This window comes from Macrobrachium rosenbergii, chromosome 13, assembly GCF_040412425.1.
Source record: "Macrobrachium rosenbergii isolate ZJJX-2024 chromosome 13, ASM4041242v1, whole genome shotgun sequence".
Classification (NCBI taxonomy): domain Eukaryota; kingdom Metazoa; phylum Arthropoda; class Malacostraca; order Decapoda; family Palaemonidae; genus Macrobrachium; species Macrobrachium rosenbergii.
This window is the reverse complement of record NC_089753.1, coordinates 43,839,256-43,851,412: the sequence shown is the minus strand read 5'-3', so window position 1 is coordinate 43,851,412 and position 12,157 is coordinate 43,839,256. Positions and strand designations below refer to the sequence as shown.

General features: G+C 36.1%; 1 protein-coding gene across 1 annotated transcript; it reads right to left on the bottom strand.

Annotated features, from left to right (window-relative positions):
• Window positions 1-2,811: 2,811 nt before the first annotated feature.
• On the bottom strand, window positions 2,812-8,473 carry LOC136845255 (uncharacterized). Its single transcript, XM_067115370.1, has 2 exons — window positions 7,212-8,473; window positions 2,812-5,160 (listed from the first exon to the last, which is right to left on the bottom strand). Exons 1-2 carry the CDS (start codon window positions 7,389-7,391, stop codon window positions 3,676-3,678), a joined length of 1,665 nt encoding a protein of 554 aa, XP_066971471.1. The 5' UTR covers window positions 7,392-8,473; the 3' UTR covers window positions 2,812-3,675.
• Between the last annotated feature and the right edge of the window lie 3,684 nt (window positions 8,474-12,157).

The following is a 12,157-nucleotide window of genomic DNA, read 5'->3' as shown; positions in this document are numbered from 1 at the left end:
AGGATTTCTCCGAACTCTGAAGGATTGTGAAGGATTGTTGCACATATTTTTGTTCACACGCTTATGAAGAGTCGATTAAAACATAATCGAGATGAGCTGTAATATGAGATAAGGGCTGCTTTGCAACTTCAGGCATTTGAGCATATCGTCCATTACAAGGCACTGATGATTGTTGTAGAGATTGTACATAACGATACTTGCATGCACACTAAACATTTATATATATATACATACACACATGCATATATATATATTAAAAATATATATATATATATACATATATATATATATATATATATATATATATATATATATATGTATATATATTTGTACTGTGTATTTGTAATATATACTAATACACACACACACATATACTGCATGTATATATATATATATATATATATATATATATATATATATATATACTGTATTTATATGGGTATATAAACACATATATATGTATATATATATGTATATATATATATTTGTATATATATAAACACATTCATATATACATTACATTATCTGAGTATAAGGGAGTTTCGTTAGGCGCACTGATCTAAATTCTCATCCATAAAAAGAGAGGTAGAGTAAAAGGGAAAAAGAAGGGGGAGAGAATTTAGTGTGTTCGCACATGTTCACCCAAATCCTGCCTTTTGAGTAACTGTATCACGTGACATTTACCAAGAACTAAACGACCTTTTAAATCTTCGTACTTTTGCTTGTTCTTGACGCCAGGGGCAACGAAGAATTTGCAATGTCATGTTAATGCCTTCCCTTAAATATAATTTATTACATTAAGTTATTTTATTCGAGTTTAAGATGTCAATTGAGATATTGACTGAGACTGAATAAAAGCAATGTTATGAAGACATTCTGATTTAGGATATTCTAACCGAAAATGAAGGTAAGAAGGACGATAGACGATAATAATAATAATAATAATAATAATAATAATAATAATAATAATAATAATAATAATAATAATAATAATAATAATAATAATAATAATAATTATTATTATTATTATTATTATTATTATTATTATTATTATTATTATTATTATTATTATAAAACGGAAAGAAAAAATACCTACCCTCGGTCTACGTCATCGTTCTCGGGCGAGAGCTGTTAGTCAGGATGCTACTCTGACTCAGACCTTCAACTTTTCAGAAATACGAACTTCTTTTGTGGTTGCAATACCTCCTTCCTATGTTTTTACTTTTTTAAATAATGTCTCCTGTCTCTCGTTTTTTATTGTGGCCTTCCATTTTCTACTTAACCACTTTTAGTAATGTTCCCTCTCCAATTATTAGCAATGTTATCTTTCACCCAGTTTTACCAATATCCTCCTTCCAATACTCTCACTCCTGTTACTGGCATCATCAGCCTACTACTCTCAATTATAGCGCTCCATTTCAAATAGTGATACTATCAAACCTCACCAAATCCATTTGATATAGTAGCAGTATCAGAACTCACCGGGCTCCATTTCAAATATTGTTACTATCAAACTTCACCAAGTAATTTGGATCTTAGAAAGACTGTCTTCACAATTTACTTACAACGAAAAATAAATAAATAAATAAATAAGGAAATTAATAAATAAATTTAGTACGAGAGGAATTAGCTTATCTGAACATCAGTGATAAAGCGTGCTGGCCCTACGAAATCCCATTCCCTAACATGACACATGCTCATGCGTTCTCTCTCTCTCTCTCTCTCTCTCTCTCTCTCTCTCTCTCTCTCTCTCTCTCTCTCCTAGAGATAAGACTTCCTTTCGCAACACCAACATTTCGTTTCCTTTGTAGCAGTGGACGAGCGAATTTGTTTCTCTCTCGTTGAGCCGCTGCCTCGACCGTTGACGGTTGAAAACGAATCAGTCGCGAACAGCATTCTCTCTCTCTCTCTCTCTCTCTCTCTCTCTCTCTCTCTCTCTCTCTCAGGCCCAAGATTTCCAACTGGTTTTCGTTTTTAGGTAATCTCTCTGTCTTTAACAATATATATTTTGTTAATGTTTCTACCTCCCAATTAGACTTGTACTCTGGCGCATGCCCAGAGCTGACATGATTATTTCTAGGACGTTAACTAAAACGTCTTGCAAGCTATGACGTCATACTATAATTCAACGCAATGACGTCACACTGACAAGTCACATGTCTTGATGATATGCCACTTCTGGAAAGAAAGGATGAAAACAATGTCACCGCGTAAAAATACAGTAAATGTAATTAAAAAAACATCAGCCATTGTAATTATCATCGAAGGTCTGGCTAATTAAAACATTTTGGTTCATTCCTCAATGTGTACTAGTGTTTATATGAGTAAAGACAAATATTTAAAATATTTCTGATTTTTATGAATAAAGACATAATTGAAATATTAATTTCTATTGAAAAATATACCTAAAGTGCGTAGTTATGAATTGAGAAATAACTAAGAATACTTATTTCGAAGAATACAGAAATATCCGAAACATTTAGTTCTTTCACGAAAATAAATACAGGAAAAAACTGAGTACTTTTATGAATAAGGTAAACTGTGCAGGTATTTATTTGTGTTTGTAAAAAATCTAACAATACTTTTAGGGTTTTTCTTACAAAAAATTAAAAATATTCATTCTTTGGCGTGCAAATAAATATCGAATATTAACTGATTAGGTAGAGGACAAATTAAACTGTTGCAATACTCAAATTACATTTACTGCAACAGATAAATTGTGTCGTTCTTTAAAGTCGATATTAAAAATCACAAATAATAAATATGGTACCATCATATATATAAGGTATGAAGTTCCACAAAACTCACACATCTCTTAAGTATTCTTTATTCAAAACAAAAGGCACAGCGTCAGTTAGAAATCTAAGCTACCTGTTCAACATTTTGAATCACTATGCATTTTTCAAATCGACTATTCACAAATATCCATAAGTTCCTTTGTATAAAAATTAAAAGCACTGAAAACTTAGTATGATGTTATTCATTTCTGAAGAATATCATTCGGTGACTCACGGAAAATCCAGTCACCAGATGAATATGGTAGTTATTCATTTAGTAACAAAGAGGTCAGCAGACTTTATTGCAACATTTTTAGGTCATCGTTCCTTAGCTCACGACTAACATATTAAATCCGGCATAGAAAGGACACTGGTCGTAATGTAGAGAAAGAGGTCCCTTCACTTCCTGTGAAACTATGAACCTTTTTCTTTTCCTTTCTCCTTTGTTCTTTCACCTTACTTTCCTTCCCCTTCTCTTTTGAGGTTTGCTGGGACATGTGAGGACATGTGTTTCCAAGTCTGGTCAGCTTCCTACAACGGGTACGAAAACTTTTACTAGAATCACTCTTTCTCAGGTTCATGCAGCAACTATCATGAGATCCCAGCCCGAATGGCAATAGTACTTGATGCATAACTTTGGAGAACATACACTGTCTAACAGATACTTTTCTTTCACAAATAACTGTCGCAGTTTTTGAACTTATTACTATAACAGAATATACAGGTCATTAAGCACATTCCTTAATGCTTTCAAGACATTTCGTAGTCTTCTCTTCAATGGCAGTGATTACACTCAAACTTTGCTTTCTCACACCAATAACTGGAGTAACATTGAAAAGCATTTATCATTTATCGACACAAGGAAGCAAAATCTATGACTAAGATCTTTAAAACAATCTCACTTCATTGCTACGTAAGTATTCTCCCTCGCCTGGGGTGGCAAAGTCTCTACCTCTTCGTAGATGACATTCTCTCGCGTGCAAGCAATTGGGGGTACATGAATGAACACACTGGAATCAGGATTGCTGCCTGAGGTGCGATCCAGATCATCGAACTGCTTGGAGGACGACTGCCTGCGTTCGGCACAGGCTGTGTAGGAGGCGAAGGAAGAGGAAGTCAAGCCGGAATCTTGTCGGACGAGGTCTGGGTGGTGTGGTCCAACGTATCCATTGGCGACCTCCTCATCTGTCACGCCAGATCTGCACCGCCTCTCGCGCGCCACAAGTTCGGAGAAGGAAAGAGACGACAGCAATTCATTTGGCCTCTTCCGCCTTCTGCTGCATCTGACAGCGCAGGCGATCACCATCCCGCTCACCAAGCCTACCGCTAGCATCACCGGCATCCAGTACCAATCCAGATTGACGAAACTTTTGGAATCTTGGCTGTTAGATGAAGTGTTTTGGTGCAGACTTACTTGCACTCGAGTTTTCTGAGTGGGTAAAACGTGAAGAGGATAGACAGGCCACTTTGCATTGGTAATTGCTAGATCCAGATGGTCTAACGTCTCCCCTCTCAGCGTAAAATTCTTAAGACTAATGCTCGCAGACCCGCGAAGGACTAAACAAAAATCGGGACCGCTTCCAATTTTGACGTTGTTCAAGGTGGCCCTTCCTCCTGCCTCGATGGATATACCCCCAGCACCAATCTCATTAATGGTGACACTATTCATGACCAAGTGGCTACCGTTGACTACGATTTTTCCTGTTTTCAGTGACCCAATGCTCAAGCCTGTCATCTCGTGAGGAGAGGGGTCGGCTTTTGAAGGGTCTTTCACGAACTGATTAAGAACTATGCCAGGAGACCCCACAACGTTCATGGAACCTTGTTGGACCTGGAGGCTGCGATCAACTTTCATTTCAGTGACCTCCGCCATTCGGGTCTCTTGGATGACTAGATTGTCGGCTGACCCGGAAAACTTCTTGACCTCGCACTGCTGTTTGATGAGGAGGTTGGGAAACAGCCCGTCGATGCTCTCCACTTCACTCGACTGAAGAAGCACCATGCTGAAACCCCCTTGTAGGAGTCGAACCTTCGACTGATTAACAGAAACATTTCTGTGGCAAAGCTGACCGCTGTCCCCTACCCGTCTGGCAGGCTGGTGACCTGCCGTAGCAGGTGCCCCGTCGGAAGGAAATAATATCGGCATCTCTTGGTTAACAGTCTCTACGTTTCGACTGCTTTGTCTGCTGGGGTGAGCAATGGTAGACGGCGCCCTGGGAACGAACGTGTTGACGTCCTCTTTTGGGTTCGATCCCAAGATTGTGACGTTGGAGGAAGTCCACATCACGAGGTTCGTGTTGCAGAAAGAGACCCCTCTGAAGGTTTTGGCAGACTGGACCTTCACTCCCTGGATTCCAGCGTCTATATCTTCCAGAATCACCGGCTGGAAATAAAAAATAAGCACATGAATGAGTATTCCATAAAAAATGTTAAATATGTGTTACTTATCTAACGTTACAATGTCCCTAAGAGATACATTTAAAAAATAGTCCTATATGCAAACAGGCGACTTAATCTATAATGATAATTATTCTATTTACGCTTCATTCACACAAGATAAAAACATTAGTTCTTTCTAAATATATTAAAAGGAACTTATTTAAATATTACATTCAAATGCCGAGGTCCTGAGATATTAAACAGCCACTAAAGGACTATTGTATTTATTGTTGGAAATTAGTGAACGGATAAAAATAAAGAGATAAAGTAAAGAGATAAAGTGCTGTCCAATAATATTGCAACAAAAAATTATTATCTTTTTCTTTCTAATAGCTGTTCTCTTCTCTCTGTATTCCCTGTTATCCTCTGTGACTTCTTTCAAATTAGCACCATATCCTTGGGAAGCCTGAATTTCAGGCCAATGGCCCCTGTGGGGTTCATCCGTGTGAATAGGGGTCCATCATCTGAATAATAATAATAATATTATAAGGGATGCACATCATCAGCTGCCCGTTACCAATAATAAGACAAACATACACATACGAAATATTCATCTTTTACTCTACGTATGCCTTTTCACACATTCACACACACACAGTAAAACACAAAGTATTTAGAAAGTAATCTGAAATACAGAGCAATATTAAGAGAAGAATGTATCTGGGTACAGGGAACAGCAAGAATTCTAATTCTTTCTATATTTGATTTTTTGTTTTCAAAAATTCCACAAATCTCGGAGCCAAATTCGGAGTTTACGCTTTCCACTGACTTCTTATACAGCGGAGACACTTTTAATCTATATGTAAATTTTCGGTTGTGTCTCTCTCCCGACGCAAACCCTTTTTCTTCACTGACCATTTTTCAACACTTTCTCGGTCAGAGCAGATTTGTCAAATATTTCCAATCTATTCAACAAGATTCATTTAAGGTAATCGTTACGTCAAATCTGACTTTTCTTGACTATATCTGAGTAAGGAAAATTAATGAAAATATTAAAAATCTCACTTCTCTTACCTAAATCTGGCCGTGGGAAACTAAGGAAAGAAAAAAACAAACCAGTCTAAGCTACAGTCACCAAGCGACTAATAACAGTTATATGAACTAAAAAAAAATGAGACCTAGAAATTAACAGTAAGACAATACTCAGGAAGCTAAAAGCTTTACAACTGTGGTTGATCTCTTACCCGGAAATATCTACATGTAAACATACCATTTGAAAGGATTATGCAACATGACGGACATAAAAAAAAGGAAATAAATTTCAAAACAGCAATTAACTAGTTGGAAAGAGCAACTTGACAGGATATTAACACTTGTTATATATATTACGATAAAATGAGTCACTTACGAAGCCTCAGCTCTAGTTAAAGTTGGAATGAATGTAATATAAATAGAGAGAGAGAGAGAGAGAGAGAGAGAGAGAGAGAGAGAGAGAGAGAGAGAGAGAGAGAGAGAAACAACATCCATATTTTTTTTAGGATACATAACTGGAGAACGAGAACTTGGCACTCAGATTTTTCTTACGTCTGGTAAAATCTCTCTCTCTCTCTCTCTCTCTCTCTCTCTCTCTCTCTCTCTCTCTCTCTCTCTCTCAATTATACAAACTCTTATAAATATTTCCCTCTTTCTCTCAAATACAAAATCTCTCATACATATTCCTTTCTCTCTCTCTCTCTCTCTCTCTCTCTCTCTCTCTCTCTCTCTCTCTCTCTCTCTCTCTCTCAAAAAGAAAAATACAAAATCTTAAAAATATTTTTCTCTCTCTCTCAAATATAAAACTCTCATACATATTCCTCTCTCTCTCTCTCTCTCTCTCTCTCTCTCTCTCTCTCTCTCTCTCTCTCTCTCTCTCTCTCTTACACACAGCTACACACACACACACACACACACACACACACACACACGTAAAGACACGCAAAGTCTCAAATGAGATAAAAACAGAATGAGTAGTAAAAAAGAAAAAAAATGCAAGTGATCTAAAATCAAAAGTCATACCTGATCCGTATTCTTGAAATTGCAGTCCAGCCTCCGCTCCGCCCTCTTGCAGAAACCCTGGGCTTTCCCCACACGAATAGGAGAAATGGCAGAGTACACAGAGCTGGGGAAACCACTTGCCAAAAGCAGTAAGGTCCACCACACTCCGACCCACGTTATCTTCTTCATGATGATCATCATCAGCGTCGTTGTCGTGGAAACACTCGCTTGTTGCTTTAAACGTCTTAGGAATTCCCTTATCGGTTTTGATGTTATCGTCTACCAGCTTCCTATGAGTGGCTTGAGGCTTCACGGAACAGCTACGCTCGTGTGTAATAATTTTAACCTTGTTATAATATTCTCATGTTCTTCACTTCATGTTCTTTCTATTGTTTCCGCGGTTTCTTGTCGTCTCAGTACTCACTGATTTGCTTAGTTTTATTTTTTTTTAAGAGCGCGAAGCAAAATGTTTGATGTCTATACTTTACATAAATGTAAATAATTAAAACTTACTCCCTATCACCAGCAAACTGCATTGTGACATCACTGGGGCAGTATTTTTTTTTTTTATTTAGCGTCTTGAATATTAATTACACAGTCAGGTTTGAACCAATACATGCCTTCTTTTACATTATATGAAGATTATCCACTCAAAGGAAAAATATTACCTTTAAGATTCACAAACGACATTCAGTCAACAAAAACGCATGAATAATAATGCAGTCAAACAAGAGAAGCGTTATCAAGACTGCCCAGGAACTACCTGTTTTTATGTAAGACCACAAAGTTCAAGAGTCTACCCTGATCTTTTCTTCACATAAATGGTTCCTCAAGCCAGAGACCAAAGGTCAGTTGTTCAGTTGCGCAGAAACGTATGCCATGCTCACACACCATAAAACCTTTTTTCACAAGCAATGGAGACCAGTTCTTCACGCGAGATCCTCTCTCCATATACCTCTTTCTAGTTCAAGACCCAGGAGTGGTAGATGGTATTCAAGAGTTGGAAACGGAAGGTTGGTTCTCAAGCAGAGGGGCGAACCGAAAATGGTTGGTCCTACTTCACAGATAGACCTCGGGCATGTTTCTGTTGCCAAAATCTGAAGGGCACATCCTCGAGCAAAGCACCATACGTCCAGCGAACTACAGCCAGCCTGCCTTCTAACTGTAAGAAAATATATCCTTCGCTGCCATCGCCGAGTGTCGCCAAGAGGAGCCCTTTGAACACGGGAGCGAAACTGCGTCTGGATTGTCCCAGCGGATACCGCGTGTCCTGAAGATGAAGTGACGTGATGTGTCCTGTATCTGACGTAGGTGTCGACCGATAAAATGACTCATTTTCAACCAACGGAAACACGCGGATTACCTATCTTCTGTCGGTCACTTGCGTCGTCTTAGAAATACGTTGAATGCCAGCTGGGCTTATCGTTAGGTATTAAAAAAAAAGGTTAAAAAAAGGAAACCTTTTCTAAGAACTGGTAAACAAATAATCTTCAAAATATTTACTCATTCTGCTTTTTAGAGAAAACAAGGCCCTTTACGAAATGAAGTTTCTATTTCTGGTACTGTGGATATAGAACAATGCTGATTCTTCTACTTGTCTATTGCTGAATCAGAATATCCTTCAGAAATCTGTTGAGATTCGACCTGAAAATTGATACTCTTGAATTTTCTTCTAATTAAAGTAGAAAAAACTTGCTGCTTCTCCATTTGGAAAGTAACATCTCTTCAAACTTGATCTTCCTGATGAAAGTTGCTGAAAATCCTCGCTACTGACACTTGAATTTGCACACTTGAAACTCGGAAACTTATTCGTATTCAAATCAGTTGATTCTTCCTGAACAATGCAGCCTCTCTTGGAAACTCAGCTGCGCTAAAGCTAATTTCTGCTTTCATAAGTCTTTTACCACTTTTCTGAAGCACCTCAGTTGAAAATTTTAGGTAAAAGTGGACGAGAGATCAGAAGTCATTTCAAAAGTGGACGAGAGATCAGAAGTCATTTCAAAATTTAGACAGAATATATAGATAGACCATTCAATTCAGGACGAAGGCCAACCTCTGGGACCTATGAGGTCATTCAGCACTGAAAGGAAAATTGAGAGCAAGGGGTTTAAAAGGTGTAACAGGAGGAAAACCTCACAGTTGCACAATGAAACATAGGTGGCTCTCGTCTAGACTTGTTCTTAACTGAAAGATGCAAATTCTCAAACAACACAGCGATTACCAACTCTCTCATTTTCCCCGATGGAATCGGGAATTCTCCTTTTGCAGATTACAAAAGTAGTGATTCTTTTCTTGAGAACTGGAGATTCTCAGTCGAAAGTCAGACTTTCCTGTGAAATCTGAATATTCTTTCAAACAAACGTGAAGAGCATTATAAATGTTTCGAATCCATAAATTAAAAAATGACATTTAAAACCTGAAAAAATTGTCTTCGTAGAGATTCCTCAATGATACGGGTCACGGGACTTTCCATCTCGATTTCAGCACGAAATACAGTCCTGTGTACTGAACAGATTACGGTTCGAACTTGTGAACGGATATTGCGAAATGACTCAACGTTTGGCTGACAACACAAGTACTTTACTCGACAATGTTGTTGTCATTTGAAGTTTAGATTTTTTGGTAACACCAGGCCTATTTCCCGACTATTTTTTTTTCTTGATGTTTATCTAGAAACCAAAACTCACATTCTTCTCTGCAACAAAACGTCTGTATATATATATATATATATATATATATATATATATATATATATATATATATATATATATATATATATATATATATATATATATATATATAATTTATATATATATGTATGTGCATATATTATATATATACATATATACACTCGTACACATACATACACACGCACACACATAATTTGAGTTTGTTTGCTTTGACATTTGAAGTTTGAGTTTGTAAACTATGTCAGTTTATGAGAAAAAGAAGAAGTATAGACTGATTCAAATTCTTGATAAAAAGAAGATAGTATCTACAAACAATGACAATGACTTCAACAGATATTGCATAAGAGAGAAAATAGCCCAAATAGCATATATATATATATATATATATATATATATATATATATATATATATATATATATATATATATATATATACACACACACACACACACACACACACACACATATATATATATATATATATATATATATATATATATATATATATATATATATATATATATATATAAAAGGCAAATGCCAAGAAGGAAAAAGAAACAATGGAGTGGTTGCTAGGCCTTTCGACACACGGTCCTTTACTAGCAGACTGATGAAAATTATAAAAATAAGTTTACAAGAAAGCCCGTATAATTGACAGATGACGTAAGGATATCCCTGAGGGTGGGGATTGTGAGGAACAGATGCACCTGGAATCCAACACAGCTAAAGAATGAGTGGACCTACCAAAACAAAGGTAAATCTTTTGAGAGGTTTTACAAAGTATTAGGCCAACTGACTCAAAATCAGGGCTGAGTCAATTAAAGGATTATAAAGGGGAAGAGACTAACCACCAGAAATGACCCTGGAATGAATAAGCTGAATTGCATATTTATAAAAGTACAACACATTTTCTCCTTTTGGTAAACAATAACATCCTTTGCAAAATGAAGATTTAAAAAACTATTAAACATACAAATTCATAGAAAAATATATAAGGTAACTAATTAGTAATTAAGTCAGTGATTTTATCTTTAAGGTCATTCTTGAACATTTTACTAATACAGGGATCCAAATAATACATGCAAAGACTAAGGGTGAAATTACAGCTAGAAGGAAGCTGTATAACTGCAGATTCTAAAAGATTCCATGAAGAGAAATCTTTCCCTTTGGCAATCACAATCACAATCACAATCAGTCCAATTGATCCTGTGTGAGTTTTCACTTAAATGAATGAATATTGCATTGGATGTTTGTCCAGTTTTGACAGAATACTTATGCAGCTTAATTCTCACCTCTAAATCCTTACTGGATTGACCTATATAAAAAGAAGAGCAGTCTAAGCATGGAATTTTATATATTATGTTGTTGCTTTCCTTAGGGATCTTTTTTTATTAACATTCCTGTTAGTGTGTATTATGGGAGAAGCAGGTTGACATTAAAAGATTTTAACAATGATTTTATAGTTTCAAACCACAAAAGTGAGGCAGGCTAAGAATGCTCTTAGGGGTTTCTTTCTCCATGTTACTTTCACTATAAAACTTTTGGGGGGGCTTTATTATAGGAAATATCTAGTATATGTGAAGGGTAACATAAACCTGTTCCTATTTTTCGTAACTATTCGATTTCTTGGTCCAAATACTGGGGACTGACAATGGCAATGCTCGTAAAAACATAGAAGTAAAAACGGATATTTTGATATTGGCCTGAATAAAAATGAACATAAGTTGTTGGTTGGTTTCCTATAAATACTGAATTTGCATTGAAATGGTTCTTTGTATTAAAACAGCTAAGAAAGGGACAATTGCCTTTTCTAATTCTAAAGTAAACTGAATGGATGGTACCTGCTGGTATTGATATAAATGATTTACTCTCTAATTCGAATAACCAGGTACCATGCATTCCATTTACTTTATGTATTTTATGTATTTATGTATTACAATTTAATAAGTGTCAAAGTACTTTTTTGATAAAATTATATTGATTGTGCCTTTCAATACTAGGATCAGAAAGACATTAATCACACTGTATCCATTTCCCATGTTGGTTGATAACCAACCCATCATTCAAAAGGGAACAATCAAATATTTTGCATTAGAAGAACACGGTTTGAGGAATGAATTTTGTTAAGAGAACAGAAATATATATGTAATTTTGATAACTAGTACAGAAACACTAATGCATATCCATGTATTCAAGAAATTGTGTTAAACCAAAACCAAGAGAAAAATGTATGTACAACAAAATTTGACAAAAATTTTGAAACAACCATTGTCGATC

Coding starts and splice junctions, on each gene's coding strand:
- LOC136845255 (XM_067115370.1), bottom strand. CDS start 7,391: ATGATGATCATCATGAAGAAGATAACGTGGGTCGGAGTGTGGTGGACC. Junction 5,161..7,211: donor ATTTCAAGAATACGGATCAG/GTATGACTTTTG, acceptor TTTTATTTCCAG/CCGGTGATTCTGGAAGATAT.